Here is a 16,917-nt window from a genome sequence, read left to right on the forward strand (position 1 = left end):
GGACGAGGACTTGAGCTCCTGGAGAGCAGGGACAATGTCTGTTTCGTTTCCAGCTCTGGTGGGTGTTCAGTAAATGGTGCGGGGGAGGTGGGTGATGAACTCCCAGGCACCATGAGGTGGTCACAGGTGTGGAGTTCCCCGGGCTGGGCCCTCAGAGACCCTCTCAGTCCCCAGATGAAGGAGAGCTGAGATTCCGAGAGGGTGAGGCTCATGTCTCACAGAGGGTGGGCTGGAGGCTCCTGCCCCTGGTCCCCTGCTGTCCTCCATCTGGGTGTTTCCTGGATGGGTGGGCTTACTGAGGCCTCAGGGGCTGGAGCCGGGCTGGAACCTTCCTCAGCTGTGGCCAGATCACGGCCCGGTTTCTGAAGACCTGCCTCTGGTGGCTCTTCCCCAGCTGCTCTCTAGGGCTTTAGAGCAGAGCCTCTTCCCAGGGGCTGTGGGAAGACTCCTGCAGCCTTCCCGCTGCCTTAGGGGTGGTGGCCCTGCTCCTTGCTCAGCTAATATCAGTGTATCTGGGTCCTGGGCACTTTCGGCATGACATGCGAGGCCAGATCTTGCTTGAGGGGTCAGAATGGAGGCTTCATCACCATCCAATGGAATCTGTTTCTCCATCACTCAGGGACTGTGGAGATTTAACTAGAACAAGCTGTGACTCTGGACAAACCTGACCCCCGAACTCCTAGGAAATCACCACGTATGTGGTTCTGTCAGGTTCTGCCACAGCCAGAAGCTCACTCAACCCCGGCCTCGCTGACCTCAGGGTAGCCAGGGCCCATCCAGTGAGGTAACTGTGAAAACCCCCTCATCTCCAAAGGCCCCCTGCATTGTCATGGCCCCACTCCTTTACCTGCACAGTTCCCTCTGCCTCCAATGACTTTCTATTGATACCTCTTGGGTGTTGAGACTCACGGCCATCCTAAGGACCCTGAAAGTCCGTGAAAGTCACTCAAGACACAGTTATGGTGCTGGGTCCCATCTCTCCCAATCTCTCCTGCTAGGTTTGGGGGCCCCTCTCTGCCCCTCACCTCTCTTGAAGCCCATCATCGCTCTCTTGTGACACCCTGTTCGGCTACCGTGGGGGGTGGTTCACACTGTCTTTCAATCTGGGGGGCACAGTTCCAGAGCCCAGAATGGGGCCTGGCACAGAGTGGGCGCTCAGCAAACGCTTCCCGGGAGGTGAATGGCAGGAGGCAACGTGGGACGCGGAGCGAGGAGCAGGGAAGTGCTGGGTGAGGGGTGTGAACTGGTGGGTGGGCAGAGGAGGCGATGATGTGAACGGCAGGCAAGGAGCCTCGCTCCAAGCGTGCCTGTAAGTGGCTTCTCCTCCTCGCTGCTGCGGTGGGAAAGCCTAACCTTCTTCCAGGGAAGAGCAGCCAGGTAGCCTGGCCCCGGGGCCCTCACGCAGGTGAGTGTTGCAGCCACTGCTCAGATGTGGCGTGAGAGACACAGGGAGAAAGCAGGGACCCTGCAGGGCCGCTGGGGGCTTCAGTTATGAGGCTGAGCCAGCTGCTTCTCTGGGGCTTCTGCTTCCAGTGCGATAGGGCAGAGCCCCTCCTCGGCCATGTAGTTGGGGGACAGTGTGGCTCTGGGGTCAAGAGTGTGGGCTTTGAAACCACTTTGCTGTTCCCCTCCCAGCTCTGTCACTTTGTAAGCCACTGACCCTCTCGATCTGCTTTCCTCATCTGTGAAATGGATTGATAATAAAAGTACCTACACCTCACGAACGAGGGTTAAATGTGCTAATTTGACGAGCTTATAGCAAGAGCTTCAATGAGTATCAGCTAATATGGCACACACTCAATAAATCCATTCTTCCGAAACACCGAATGACTTCACTCATAAGAGAAATGCAAATTAAGACAGTAAACTCCATTCCCCGATCAGGGAGGCAGAGATGAAGACGGCTAACACGGCCACGGAGGGTGTGGGGCAGCCCTCACATACACCACTGATGGAAGGAGGGCAACGTGACAATATGCATCACGGTGAAAACGGCATATCCCCTCTGACTTAGCAATTCTGCTTGGGAATTTAAACTCACACATGTGTGAAATGACGTTCTATACAAGGATGTTCACTGCGGCATTGTAATAGCCAAAGATCGAAGACAACCTAAATGTCCATTAACGGGATTAACTGAATCATGGTACAGCTCTGCAATGGAGCTCGGCTATTAAAGGAGTAGGGGGGGGGACTCTGTGCGTTGGGTAGATGTAGAGTGAAAAGCAAGGTGCAGACCAGAGACCAGGAGATGCCACCATTTGTACTGACTATATTTTATTCACTTGAAGACACTGAAGACTGCCTCCGAAAGGATACTCCAGCTCATTAGCACTGGCTGCTTCTGGGGAGGGGCCTGGGTGGGCCGGAGACGCAGCTGGCAGGGAGACTTATGCACTGAATCTCCTTATGTACCTTCTGAAGTTTATGCCAAGGGCATGTGTTACCTAACAAGGGAAAGGTGACTGGAGGAGCGCTTGCCATTTTCTCGGCACAGATAACGAAGGCCCACCTCTGTGATACCAACCACTTTCCATGTGTACTGGGGAGCAAGACAGATTGAAAAATGTGGCTCCACTTTTATCTCTACTGTGGAGTAAGAAAATCTAATCAAGAAGTTTTTGCCTTTCGGAAAGCGAGTCTGGTCTCCCTGTTGGCACTAAATTGACGCTTTGGTAACGGCAGGAGATGCCACCTGGGCACTGGTGCTGCTGTGAGGGTGACTGAAGGTTGCCTTCCAGCTTCCCTGACGATGCATTTCCCCCAGATAAAGAAGGAATGCAGCCTGCATGCAAATTTCTCTAAATTAGACACGGCCCATCTTGACGCCGCTGAATTCAGGCCGACCACCGTGAGCAGAGCAGCAAGCTGCAGAGGAGGAGGAAAATGAAATCCTCATTTCCCTCAGGAAGAAATTCTGGCTAACAGCGCTGAAAGACTATTTTAGTGCCGTGTTTAGATAGGAAAAGGAATACCGCCTGGCTGGGGTGCCATGTCCCGGACTCAGCTATGGACACAAGGATGGACACGAAGGGGCTTTGTTTGAAGGGGAGAGCTTGGGAAGCCCATGAGTGGCGGATGCAGAAGTCGCGTTCAGAACCACAGGGCAAACGGGGCCTTTATTTGAGCCCAAGAAGTCCTCCTGGAGGGGTGGGGCTGCTGGGTAAGGCAGAATCTCAGCCCTGAGCAGATGCAAGAGGTAGGACCACACCCCTCGAGCCTGAGGGTGAGCAAGATTAATGATGAGGATCTCTCACTTGTTCTTAAAGCTTTTCTCAGCCTTGAGTGGCGGGTTGTTAAAGTTAGCTGAGTTTAGAGATTTCTCCTCGTCCCGTCTCCTTGGTCTCCCAACCCCTGGAACCGTACACTCTTTCTGAATCCTAAGGGATTGTACCTCACATTCCCCCCAAACCCTCCCATCACAAAACTGATGGAAAAGGGGACCTCATCCTCATTTGAAAGTGAAGGTGTGAGTTCAAACTTGCTTTTAGTACAGGGACTTATTGGAAAAACAAACTCTCAGGAGGCAGTCTAACATAGGAAGCAGGGCAAAGTGTGTGGGGGGGTCTTCCCTGGTGGCGCAGTGGTTGGGAATCTGCCTGCCAATGCAGGGGACACGGGTTCGAGCCCTGGTCTGGGAAGATCCCACATGCCACGGAGCAACTAGGCCCGTGAGCCACAACTACTGAGCCTGCGCGTCTGGAGCCTGTGCTCCACAATAAGAGAGGCCGCGATAGTGAGAGGCCCGTGCACCGCGATGAAGTGTGGCCCCCGCTTGCCACAACTAGAGAAAGCCCTCGCACAGAAACGAAGACCCAACACAGCAAAAATAAATTAATTAATACTATATTGCTTGCAATTATATAATACTACCTTGTCTCACATTTTGAAAAAAAAAACAAACAAAGTGGGGGGGACTGTAGTTGAGGAGGTCAGTGGCCGGAAGCCCTACCCACCTTCTCTTCTATGTTGGCTTCTGATGCACTTGTGGGAAGCCTGGGGCTCAGGTGGAACACAGCTGGAAAACTGCTGGACAGAACTTCTCTGGATGGATAATCAGGTGACAGCAGTTTCTTCTGGGGATAGGGAGGCCTGGGGGCAGGTGCGAGATGGGAAGGGAGACTCCTCTCTGCATACCTATTGTTAAAATTTGAACTTCTGTACTATGTACAAGCATTACCTGGGTAAAAACAAAATTTAAAAAGAAAATAAAGCTGAAGGACTAATGATCTAAGTACAAACCTTAGTTCAAAAAATTTAAGATTCTGAACTTATTTATGAAACAGAAACAGACTTGTGGTTGCCGAGGGGGAGGAGGGGTGGGGGAGGGATGGGTTGGGAGTTGGGGATTAGCAGAAGCTCACTATTATATATAGGATGGATAAACAAGGTCCGACTGCATAGCACAGGGAACAATCATTTTGCTGTATACCAGAAACTAACACAACGTTGTAAATCAACTATATTTCAATAAAAAATAAATTAAAAAAAATTTAAGATTCTATAGGTTACATTCGTTGTGAATTCATTAAATCCCATATGGACAGTGGAACAGATCGAAGTGGACTGTATCAGTCAGGGACCTGTGATTGTCTCCTGAACAGAGGCAGCTCAAGGGAGGGCAGAGCACGGGCTGTGGAGTCAGACCTCGCTTTGAATGCCGGCTCCGTGCGTACCGGTCCCAGGGCCTTAGCACAAGTTACTTACTCTCTGGGACCTCTCTTTTGGCTTCAGTAAACCGGGGATAATGATGCCAGCAGGGCTGCTGTGCAGGTTAGAGAGAACGGACGTAAAGTGAGTACACATAGCAGGTGTTTGATACATGGTCGCTATTATAATTACAGAAAAGTGAAATTAAAAATTAACTAAATCCATATGTGACTGTAGGGCAACTCTGATTCTGTAATGGGCCCTGGAGCAGGCTCAAGATGCCTCCCTGGGGAGTGCTTACCTCATGGTAATAACAGGCACACTGTCCATCTTCCCGCCAGGCTGGACGTGAGCACCGAGAGGGTAGGGCCTGCCTCACTCACTGCTCCGTCACCAGCCCAATACGGGGTGATACAGGTGCCACCTTAATACGAGTCCCCCTGGGGCGCTGCCTGGGATGGCGAACAGTTTCTCCTGGCATGTCAACTCTGGCCAGATGGTAGTGGCCACCTGGAGCCCTGTCCCTGGGGGCTCACTGAGCAGCCAGAGCTGCTCTGACTGAATGGTGGCCACGGGCACAGCACAGAGCAGGCGGCGTCCCTCGCAGCTGGCCTGCTGACCCTGGCTAAACACTTCAAAGTCGGTTGTCCTCCCACTCCTCACTCAACGAGGACTCTATGTTCTGTGACAGAATAAAAACACACTAAAGGACCGCTGACTTCTGTAGAGGAGGAGACCAGCTTTCTCACAGTCCCTGTAAAAGGGGTGAGACTGCAATTCTGAAGCCACAGACATGTGAGGGAAGGACAAAAGAAATCACCAAATGGGTATTATTACCCCCACTCTGCAGATGAAGGAAGTGAGATTCAAGAAGGTGAAGTCACTTATCCAAACTGCCACAGCTGGTAAACAATGCAGCTGGATTTGGACGCCCTGTCTACTCTAAAGTGGTAGCTCTCACTCTGACACTAGGAACCACCTGGGGGCTTAGGACAGTACCAGGACCTGGGCCTCACTGGACATTCCGATTTCATCATTCTGGGGTAGGGCTCAACACTGATATGTATTTTTAAGCCCCCTTCCAACCAGAGTGACTCTGACATGTGGCCGGGGTTCAGACCGCTGCTCTGAGGACTGTGTGCTCTGTGGGCGGCCTCGCAGTGCCAGGAAGCCCTCCCCAGGGTGCTTTTGCACGAGCCACGTACCTCGCGTTACACACCCAGGCTCTTCGTGTCAGGGCCGGAAGCCCCAGAGAGGTCCCCAGTCCATGCCTTCCCCTTCCCAGCTGCAGATGGGCAGCCTCACCGCAACCCCCCGGGCGGCCACAGTGGCCACTTTATCACTCATCTGCTCTCAGAGCCTCAGTTTGCTCACTGGAAGGGGGAGGCCAACCACTAAGCTTCCTCAGACGCGTTCTGTGAGCACTGCTGGGAAAGGTGTTGGGTAAAGGTTAGAAGGTACAGAGAACACCAGCCCAGGAATACCAAAACTAGCTTTTATTTGTCCAAAAGTCACATCGAGCTCCGTAAAAACTGTTTCTGGGGGAGGCCCAGAGAGAGTCCCTGCTGCCCAGGGCCAGGGGCCGCTAGAAGTTCTCCAGCAAGCCCAGGATGCGCTTCTGCTCGCTGTCCCGGAACTCCGGGCTCCGGCCATCCCCGATGTTCTCCGCATACTCTGGGGAGACAAAGGCAGGGTTAGGCATGAATCTGAGGCGTGGGGTCCTTCGTGGCCGGGTCACATCATGCCTCTCCCTGAACCCCAGCTCCTGTGGGGTGTGTGCTGCTCTAATGCCTCCAGTGGCAGCCACGGTGGCAGTTGTGTGCAAACTCCTTGGTCTTGCATTCAAGGCCCACGGGGGAAAGGGCCCAACTCCCCTGTCCCTGCCCGCATTCCCCTCCTAGCTGCAGCCTTTCTTCACTTAACACACACAGTGGATGCTATTACGGGCAGGTGCTGCCCAGACCCAGTGGTTCTCAGAGCGGGAACCCCAACCAACAGCAGCGACATCACGCAGGAACTTGTTAGAAACGCAGAGCTGGGGACTTCCCCGGCGGGAAGTGGTGAGAACTTGGCACTTTCACTGCCGGGGCCTGGGTTCAATCCCTGGTCGGGGAATTAAGATCTCACAAGCTGCGTGGCGCGGCCAAAAAAAAAGAAATGTAGAGTTGGGGGCCCAATTCAGACCTACTTATTAGGAAGCTCTGAGGACGGGGCCCAGCAGTCTGCGTGAACAAGCCCTCCAGGCGGTGCTTATGCTGCTCACATTTGAGAACCACTATCTGAGGCAACGGGGATAAAGTCCTGATCAAAACAGGACAGGTGAAAATCTCTGCACTTGCGGAGTCTACTTTCTAGTGGGGGAGACAAACCGAAAGGTAAATAAAATATATACGGTGGCTGTCAGAAGGCCTCACAGAGATGGGGGATTTGATTAAAGACCTGAAGCAGGTGTGTGGGGGAATATCTGGGAGCGAGTGGCAGAGGGGCAAGCAGAGCAGGGGCTGAGAGGGGAGTATGCCTGGACCCTCTGCGGTGAGCAAGGAGCTCAGAGCCGGGGAGGGGCGGGGCACAGGTCGTGTCGGGCCACTGTAAGGACTCTGGACTTTCCCCTGAGATGAGAAGTTATAAGAGAGTTTTAAGCAGAGGAATGACATGATTTGACTTTAGCCAGCTCACTCTAGCTGCTGTGTGGAAGATACCCTTAAGGTGGCAAGGGCAGAAGGAAGGAGATGTGATTTGATTGGTTTGGTCCAAGGAGGTCATGGTAGAGGTGAGAAGTCTTCAGATTTTAGATGCATTCTGAAGGTGGATCCAGCAGGATTTACTGAGAGACTGGAAATGGGGCGTGAGAGAAAGATGTGGATAGTGAAGTTGCTAAGAAATACGACAGGGTAGTGGAGAGGGTGACAGGGAGCTTGGAATTCCTCCAGGGAATAAGGGGAACAGGTGTCTGCACCACCAAGGAGGGGGGCTGGGGTACAGTCCACTGACATGAGATTGAAACAAATGGGTGTTTTTTGGAAAGAGGGAGGGAGAAAGAATGGTCTAGAGACGCCCAGGAGGAGCGTGGAAGGCCCCTCCTCCGTCTCCAGTGGTAAAAGGCATGTGGGAGAAAGTAGGTACCACTTGAGAGGATCCATCCCCGGTAGAGACAGTTTTAGTTAGAGCAGGAAGATAAAGGAAATACGCCTAAAGAGGATGGGAATACAGGACATGATGTTGATGACAGAACATAGTCGAAGAGTTTTAAGGTGGGTAAACATATGGTCCCGTTTCCCCTGTTATCCCAACAGAGTACTTAACACACCTCCATTTTATTCTCAAAAGTGTCCTGGCCCCCCCAGATTATGTGGTCAGCTGGTTTTAGGAGGCGGGAAAGGGTGCGATATGGCACAGAAATGATGTGTGGAGCTTAGGGATGAGAGTGCAGGGCCTGTGTAGTGAGTGGCGCCCTGGGTTTCCTGTGGTGGCTCCCAGAGCACAGTGGACGGGGACGGGGGACGGAGAGCCAAATCCTCTGTGTGCTGACCGTGCCCTGCCCCCGCCCTCAGACAGGAGATGGTGCAACACTGTGGGCTGTGTTTGTATCCTGACTCTGACTCACAATCCTAGGTGGCCTTGCGTGGTCTCCCCCTCAGCAAATGCATGTAAAGAACCTATAATAACAGATGTTCAAGATACGCTAGCTCCCTCCCTGAGCCTGCTTTGCTCAGGCCAGCAACATCTCTCTCAGGGAAACACCACACATCCTTCAAGGACAACTTCTCCGCAAAGCCCCGCCCGCTCACCTCTGACTCCTGTTCCTGTCCTCAGGCCTCTGTCTCCACCGCAGGCCTGACTTCTAGATCATCTTCTACTTGTCCCCTCTCTCCCTCTAGACTGACAGCTTCATGAAGGTAGGGGCTTTCGCCTTACTTTCAGCTAAATTCCCAGCAGAGCTTGGCTGAGAGCCAACTACCACTCTGGTGCTGTGAATAAGCTCTCAAAGCAGAGGCTCAGGAATGAGTGCCCGCGGGTCTGCCCCCAGCTCCCTGCCTCGGGTGGCCTGAAATGGAACAATAGAAAACTCTCTTGCAAGAGGCTTCTGCAAAATAAAACATCTGCTCGTCCAAATCAGACAAAGAGTGGGGAAAGGGAAGAAAGCCTGCAAACCCTCCCCTACCCCCCATCCCCCACCATGATGGAGAAATACCTTGCCCCTGCCACTTCTTCATTTTTCCTCCATCCTCTTTATTACTTTGGACATGTGCCGGAAAACGGGACTTGGGATTCAGACATGTGCCAGCTGTGTGTCTCTCCCTGGAAATCATCCTCTTCTGTTAGCCCCATCCATCACCTCCAACAGCAAATGGCTGTGATCCCTTCTATTAAGTCTCCTTAAAGGGAGGGCTGGGGTGATGGGAGAACAGAAACTGGGCTGCGGGAGAAGGCTAGGGGCTGTATGTAAGTGGTATCTCTTACTCACATGTGAATGATCTAGTCTCTGCCCCAGGAGAGAGAGAAATGACCATTATAGCATTTAATACCCTCAGAGGCATGGTCTGAAAGCAAGAGTCTTAATGGACTGAACTAACACTTTGTTCTCCTAATGTATTCTCAGACCCAGGAGAGAGGGAAGTGGAGAAACAGTCTGATCCTCTGGGGCAGTGATTTTTTTCCAAGTAAAGCCAACTTCCCTGGAGGGACCTAATCTCTTTCTAGGGATGCACAGAGTAGAGGACCAAAGTCTGTATCAAGCCCCTGCTGAATCACCCCTCCAAAGGCCTTAGAAAAACACATGCCACCGCTGTACACAGAGCACCCACCCAATGGACAAGTCTCCTCTGTTGCTCCACATGTGGGGAAGGAGGAAACAGTCAGATTACCTGCTCTCTGGAGATGGGCGGTGAAGGAAGTTAGTAGGATCTGGAAGAGGGGCTATCCTGTACAGAGTGGAATGGGACCTCACATGTGGTGAACACTGTTTACGTGCCAGGCATTTATCTATATTGTCTCATATAATCTTTGCAGCAATCCTATAAGGCAAAGAGCACCATCTCTGTTTAGAGATGAGGAAACTGAGGCATATTAGAGCACTGAAGCAACCTGCCCAAGTCTAGCGTGGTAGAGGAACTGATATTCAAACCAAGAACGTGTGTCAGAAGTGAAAAAGGCACGTCAAAAGCCATGGGGGTGTGGCTGGGGAGCCGGTCCCCAAAGTGGCATCCTCTTACCTAGGCAGTTATCTTACCCTGCCTGTTCCCCATCCTTTGGGGAAAAAACCTCCAAAGCAGCCCAGCCGTGGCCGGGCACCTGGCTACAACATCCTCATAAAAGGTAAGGCTCTTCAGTGCTTTGTGACCACCTAGAGGGGTGGGATAGGGAGGGTGAGAGGGAGACGAAAGAGGGAGGAGATATGCGGATATATGTATATGTATAGATGATTCACTTTGTTATAAAGCAGAAACTAACACACCATTGTAAAGCAATTATACTCCAATAAAGATGTTTAAAAAAAAAAAAAGGTAAGGCTCTGGAGGGAATGTCCTGGAGTAAAGGGGCCTCAGCAGCCAGAACAGATGTGGAGTGGGCTGCTGGGGCCATGCTCCCTCATGCCAGGTCACTGAGTGTCAGGGCTGGCAGGCCTCTCAGAAATCTACTGCAACTGGATGGACAGGTGACCGGCCAGGGTCCCGCAGCAAGCCAGCCACAGGGCCAGGCCCACCGGGTCTGACAAGCCCCGAGTGCTCTCCCACTGGCCGTGGCAGCTGGTAACAACTGTGTACCTCACCTCTCACCCTCTACCCCTTACCCCAACTCATTCTTTGTTTCCAGAGTAGAATCCTATTTGGAGCAAACCTTGGTGGCGCCAGCTACCTCTGGTTATTAAAGCTGCTGCAGCAGTTTATAAATATTGAACAGATTCCTCCCAGAGGTCTTGGGAAAGAGTCCTCTTTGCTCTGTGCGCACATGCGCGCGCGTGTGTGTGTGTGTGTGTGTGTGTGTGTGTAAGAAAGGGAGAGAATGCAGGAAAAAGAGAGATGCCAGATGAAGGGAGAACTTCAGGGTAGGGGAGAGGGAGAGGGGAGACAGGAAGAGCATGAGTCGGGCTGGAGAGTGAGAAAGACGGTGTACACATAGATTCCCTTCTCGACTTCCCCAGCATTTTCAAATGCTCTTACAATAAAGGCTTTGATGGAGATCAAAAACAGGCAGCAGTGCTGAACGCATAAATATTAAAGCAAACTTTAGACAGCAGGTTTACTATTCAGACATGGAATACAAGCTGTTCTGTTTTTGGTAAGAGGAAGAGGGAGGGACACCCGGGCTGGCAGATGGGGAAGGACTGTCTTTGAGGACGGAGACTGGGACCAGCGCTCACAAGCCTGGTTCAGATCCCTGGACCTTAAGCCTTAAACACTCACCCTTGAAAAAGTGCAGGAGGAAGGGTGAGTGGGGAGAAGAGGAACGCCAATATTTTTACACTGAAAACCCTTGAAGACATAGAAATAATCATAAAATAGAAACTGGGAAAGTAAAATCCTTGAGGTCTAACAGAGAGTCCTTAACGACAAGGATGAGTGTGGAGGGACTAATGTCACTTCTCTAGGAGGAGGATGTTGTGCTGGGGCTGCAACTGGGGACATAAGCTTCATCAGAGATCTGATTAAAATGAAACCTACTTAAAGGAGGAGGAGAAGGAAACTTACCCTTTGCTTACAGCGCTAACAGGGTCACATCCCTATAGACCATTTTCCCACAGACCTTTCAGCTGCTTGAAAAAGCACCACCTACCCCTTCCACCCCCACCAGGCCCTGAGGAGTATGGCCTGGGTGCTGGTCCATGGGCTTTCCTGCCAGCACCGGTGAAAGGATTAGGCCAAGGAAGGGAAGGAAGGAACCTGCATTTACTGAGCAAGTATTCTGTCCCAGGCCCCCAACTGCATCTCAACCTCAGCCTTCCTTGGGGCAGTATTCACTTTCGGTTTGTTTCTTACAGAGGAGTAAAGGAAGGCTCAAACCGGTTATCTACTAACTTACCCCAAGTTACAGAGAGCCAGAATTCTTGCTGGCCTGTGCCTCTCAGCTCTGCTTATTCCTGCGTGAGCTGGGATGTGAATCACAACGGTGACGGTAGCTACCATTATCAGGCACTTATTACGTGCCAACATGTAGGCACTTTACCTGCAGCACCTCATCTAATTCCCACAGCAACCTTTTGAGGCAGATTACGCTCATCTTACAGACACTGTGGCTTAGGGAGAGGGCAAGTAGCTGCCTAAGGTTAAACAGCCCCTCCGGGGTCCTTTCCTGCCTCCCAACCCTAGAGGCCATAGCAGCCATGGCCTGGTGCAAGTCACACACATCAACGTGTCACCGGAAGAGAAACCCTATCAGCTTCTGCGGCTTTCAAATCACAGAGGCAAAGCTCAGCTTACCAAGAGCTGAAATCAATATGGAAATACATGTTTATGAGCTTCTGAGAGAAGACTTCAAGCCATAAAGAACACAAGCAAATCAAAGGGCCGGGAGCCAATCTCTGAAAGCATTCTGAAGTCTTTGGCTCAGTCTTTTGGCCACCAGTGACAAGAGTTTTGAGTCAGTAATCCTCAAGCTTTCCTCTGCCAAACAGCCCAGCACCACCTGATCTTCTAACAATTTTCACCAGTGACTAAAGCATCCAGGAGACTCACCAGAGGCTTCCATGCTAACCCCTGGCACAAGTATTTATACGAAGAAGTATTCCCAGGTCACAGTGCCTACTCCATATCCAAGGAGAGAACCACTCAGTGTACCTCTGCATCTGCATACGGAGGTCCTTCACAGGCTTCAGGAAGCCATCTCCTTACTTACAGTCATCAACCTCCCGGGAACGGAATATACAAGGGTGGTTGCCAGGGGCTGGGGGAGGACGGAATGGGGAGTAAGTGTTTCATGGGTACAGAGTTTCAGTTTTGCAAGATGAAAATAAGTTCTATGGACAGGGGGTGGTGATAGCTGCAATGGTTAAAATGGTAACTCCTATGCATATTTTAGCACAATTAAAAAAAAAAAACCCAAGCACCTCCTCCTCTGTGCAGCCTCTCTGGATCTTCAAGCTCCTTTTTAATCTGCAGCAGAATTAACCGTGCTTTGAGTCTCGCTCCACATCTTAGCACTGACTTCAATCTGCTTTGTGTTGTGCTTATTTATTTCACATGTGATGGCACTGAATTGCCCTGGGGACAGGGCCTCCTAAGTGTCTCACTCATCTAAGGAGCCCACCTAGTGCCCTGTGATGCCAGTGGGTACTCTGTAAAGGTGGATGCCCTGAATTTTCTTTCTTAAAATGCAGTAGGAGTGTATCAGCCAATTGGTACAGTTAGAGCTCTCCTTTCTGCCAGATGGAAGACCGACTGAGTCTGGATCCAGTTTCCAGCATTAACAGTGACTTGGGTAACATCCCTTAACCTTAACCACAAGTCTTGGTTACCTTATCTGCAAAATGGAGACTGTAATCCTGCTTTTAGGACCGTCGTGAGAACCAGAGAACATACATTAAAAGCCTGGCACAGAGGACGTGCTCAGGAAAGACCACTCTACCTACTGGTCCCGGATTTCTGGAACAGCACAAAGAAGCCTGAAGCACCACCTCAGCAGTACCCTCAATAAGCATTAGCTGAGCCCCTTCTCTGCGCCAGGCGTGGGCCAGGCACCAGAAAGTAAAAGCCAGGACGACTGTCACTGCCCTTTCAGAGCGCGTGGTCCTTCTCTGGCACAGAGACCACCGTCCCCTAGGCGGGCACCAGAGGCCTTAGGCCAGAGCTGCTGTCAGTTCAGGGAAAGCTGGACTTTGGGAGCACTGAGTAAGCAGTCTGCAAACCAAGGGACTTCAATGAGCCATCAATTTTTCCCAGCTCTCTTGGCACCCCCAACAGAAAAGGAAGGAGGCAGATCGTGAGAAAGGGGACTGAAATATAACGGGAAGGGTCCCCTGCCGGGCTTGCCTCATCAGCGTTTTCCTGGGAACTCAAGGGATATGTCAGCTGCCATCCTGCCGGCAAAACTTAGGACATATATAGGACATAAAATCAAAGAAAGAAGCTTGCATCTAGTTAGCACGTTAAAAAAAAAAAAAGGAAGCAACTCAAACTGAAAAACAAAATTAAAATCAAAGAGGACAGACTGATGAGCTGGCTTTCTTTGTGAGGCTTTGTTTTGTCGTGCATTGTGATGGAATGAAGGGTGGAGGCAGGAGGGGGAGGGCGTGAAGGCTTTTAAGAGGTGGGCCTGAACAGAGCCCAGACGCCACCCCTATCCAGCCCTGCGGTAGCCTCACCCCTTTTCAGCCTCAGCACTGCTCGGAGCTTGCTCACTGCACCACTTTCAGGGGCTGCTGAGAGGCAGCCTGTGGCACAGCTCCACCGCCCAACACCGCAGGCAGATGGGCTTCCTGGGGCCAGCGTGAGCCCTTTATTATAACCTTAACCTTCCATCTGGAGAGAACACTTTCTTTTGTTTGTTTTCAGTGGTCAGCGTCCTGTGAGGACTTCTTTGACCTGGGCAATGACATCTAATTTCCTGGCTTTAAATATCACCTCCATACTACTGACTTCAAATTGTCCAAACAAGCACCTCTCCCGCCCCAATGAGAATGTCTACTCTCTGCTGGCCAACAAAGGGATGCAGGCGCTACCCGTAACCCAAACTCACCGTGTACCCAACAGAACTCGAGAGACTTGCCCAGCAATACTCCCAACCCCACCCAATGCTCCAGCCTCCCTCACCCCTGCTTGGCCTCCACTGATGTGGCAGAGTCCGTATGAAGGCCACTGATGTCCTGTGTTGGACCTTTGCTCCTTCTGCCTGGGACGTGCCTTTCCCTCTGGGACACCATTCCCAGTCCTGGGACCAGCCTCTCCTCCCCTGGGATTCCTTGGTATGGCCTGTGCCTCCATTACTGCCCCCTTATCACTCCCTTAACACTGTTCACAACTTTAACACAGCACCTGGCACATCATAGTTAGTTTCGAGTATCTCTCCCAGCTAGACCATGAACCCTCAAGAATAGGGATCTTGCTTATTTATTCTTCCTTGTATCTCTAGTACTGGATACAGAGCTTGGCACCCAGCAATGCCAGCTGAGTAGCTGTTGGAGTGTGCATTTCACTTAGCTTGATTATGGTTGGTCATTTCTACATCTATGCTCCCCAGAAGACTATAAGCTCCATGAGGGCAGGTGCCGTGTGACACCTTAGTAGCACAGTATTAGCACTGTGCCGAGCCCTGAGGGGAGTCGCAGTAAACGTTTGCCAGTTTAAATTCACGCAAGGGTAGGGTTTAATTCAACAATGTTTAAAATATTCACCGGGTGTCCATTATGTGCCTGGCATTGCTCTAGGTGCTGAGGAGACACGGAGAACGAGCCAATGTCCCTACGTCACGGAGCTTACATTTTAATGTATGAGACACACAAACCAAGGAAACAAAGACATAAATAAAAGTAATAACAGACTGTGATAAGGGCTAGGAAGGAAATAAACTGGGTGCTATGATGGGAAATAACACATGGAGAGAAGTGGATTGATTCAGGATGGAGACTGGAGGCAGACGTGGCAGCTTTACTAATGGATTGGCTGTGAAGGGTGATGGCGAGAGAGCTGAAGGGCCGGACCTGGGTCTGGGAGGAGGGATCTGAGAGTCTGGACAGAGCGGGAAAAGAAAGCAACAGGGGAGAGGAACAAGAGTGGTGGGAATGAACACAGCATCTGTGCAGGCTGCTCACCTGCTCACCTGCCCAGACAATCAACAAATGTCTATTCAGCACCCAGTATGCACCCAGTGCTTTAACAGGCACTTGGGGAATAAACTGGGATCTGAGGGAGACAGAGGCTGGCTCACAGCAACTGAAAATCCTGAATAACCTCAGGTATATGTGTTAGGATCTCTGAAAGAAAAGCATCCACCTACTACGTGTCAGCACCTGTTAAAAACACTTTTCCTTTCTCAGATCACTGTTTTGATCACAGGAATGGAGGTGCAGGGAGAAGCCTAAATGCAGGAGAGTAGAGCTGAGAGTAATAAAAAGTTCTAATTGAACATGTGGGCGTTGAAAGTAAATGTCATTTAAAGGCTGGGGTTGCCAATCACCACAGCTGCACATTAGGGAGGAGGTGGCATGACACTCTGAGCAGTAACTCATGTGAATGTGACACTGAGAAAGAGGGAGCACCCATGATGCCACTGTGGAAGATGCTAGGCCAGGCTCATGAACAAGTTCCCCCTTTCCTCTTTCTGAGGGAGAAGACAATAAATTCCAATGCCTTGAAGGCTCCATCTACAAAATGGGCACGACGGATTTACCATCCCCACCCTCCTGGGAGGGCTGTGCTGATCATGAGATTTCCAGTCCTATGTTTTCACTCACACTGTTCCTTTGTTTTGGAATGTCTAAGACCCAGCTCAATGTTACTATTCCCACAAGGCTTCCCGTGGGGTTTTAGCCGTGCCTCACTTATAATGCTGCCAATGGTAATCATCATCATAATAGTTCATAATACTCATAATAGCTAACATTTGCCAAGAACTTATTAACTTGAGATATTTTCCCTACATCATCTCATTTAATCCTTTTACCTAATCTATGAGGTCCCAGAGCAGTTGGATACCTTGCCCAAGGTATCACAGTAAACAGCAGAGCCAGGATTCTGTTTCAGGAGCCAGACCCCAGAGCCCATGGCTCTTAACTTCTCTTCACTTTATTATATGTATCATTTATCTCCACATTTCATCTCCCACATGTAACAGGAGTTATAAGCCACTTACAGGCAAACCCTCTGAGTAAATCTAGCCTAATCTCTCATCTTAGAAGTGGGCAGGACAAGGGTCAGAGAGAGAGAGATGATGTGCCTGCAGTTAGGTCCATCACGACTCTCTCTCTGAACTCTGGCATTATCAGTACTGTAGAAGCCAATACAGGCTTCTAGCCGCCATGTGTGTTAGTCTGTGCTAAGTGGCTCGAGGGTGGAACTGCACCACTGAGCTGACTGAGAGCATGTTCACCGACTGGAGGCCCCTTGGGAGCCACTCCAGCTGAGTCAGGCCCAGCCAAAGATACAACAGCATTTGAGAGACCCGTTGGGGTAGGTGAAGGAAATTCGCCCAAGCACTTTCTGTGTGCCAGGCACTACACTGGATGCTATCATGTAAGTATCTTGTGAACCTTTGCAAAATTTCTTCTAGATCATGCTCACACAGCTGGCGGAAGGCAGAGCTAGCACTGGAAAGCAGGCATGCTTTTTCTACTAC

General features: G+C 50.9%; 1 protein-coding gene across 1 annotated transcript in view; it reads right to left on the reverse strand.

Annotated features, from left to right (window-relative positions):
* Positions 1-6,127: 6,127 nt before the first annotated feature.
* The window catches only part of CTNNBL1 (catenin beta like 1), a 170,092-nt gene continuing 159,302 nt past the window's right edge, over positions 6,128-16,917 (reverse strand). Inside the window, exon 16 of the mRNA XM_032605835.1 lies at positions 6,128-6,324. Within this exon, the coding sequence (XP_032461726.1) occupies positions 6,236-6,324 (89 nt within the window). The 3' untranslated portion in view covers positions 6,128-6,235. The remainder of the gene's footprint in view (positions 6,325-16,917) is intronic.

This window comes from Phocoena sinus, chromosome 15 (assembly GCF_008692025.1).
Source record: "Phocoena sinus isolate mPhoSin1 chromosome 15, mPhoSin1.pri, whole genome shotgun sequence".
Classification (NCBI taxonomy): domain Eukaryota; kingdom Metazoa; phylum Chordata; class Mammalia; order Artiodactyla; family Phocoenidae; genus Phocoena; species Phocoena sinus.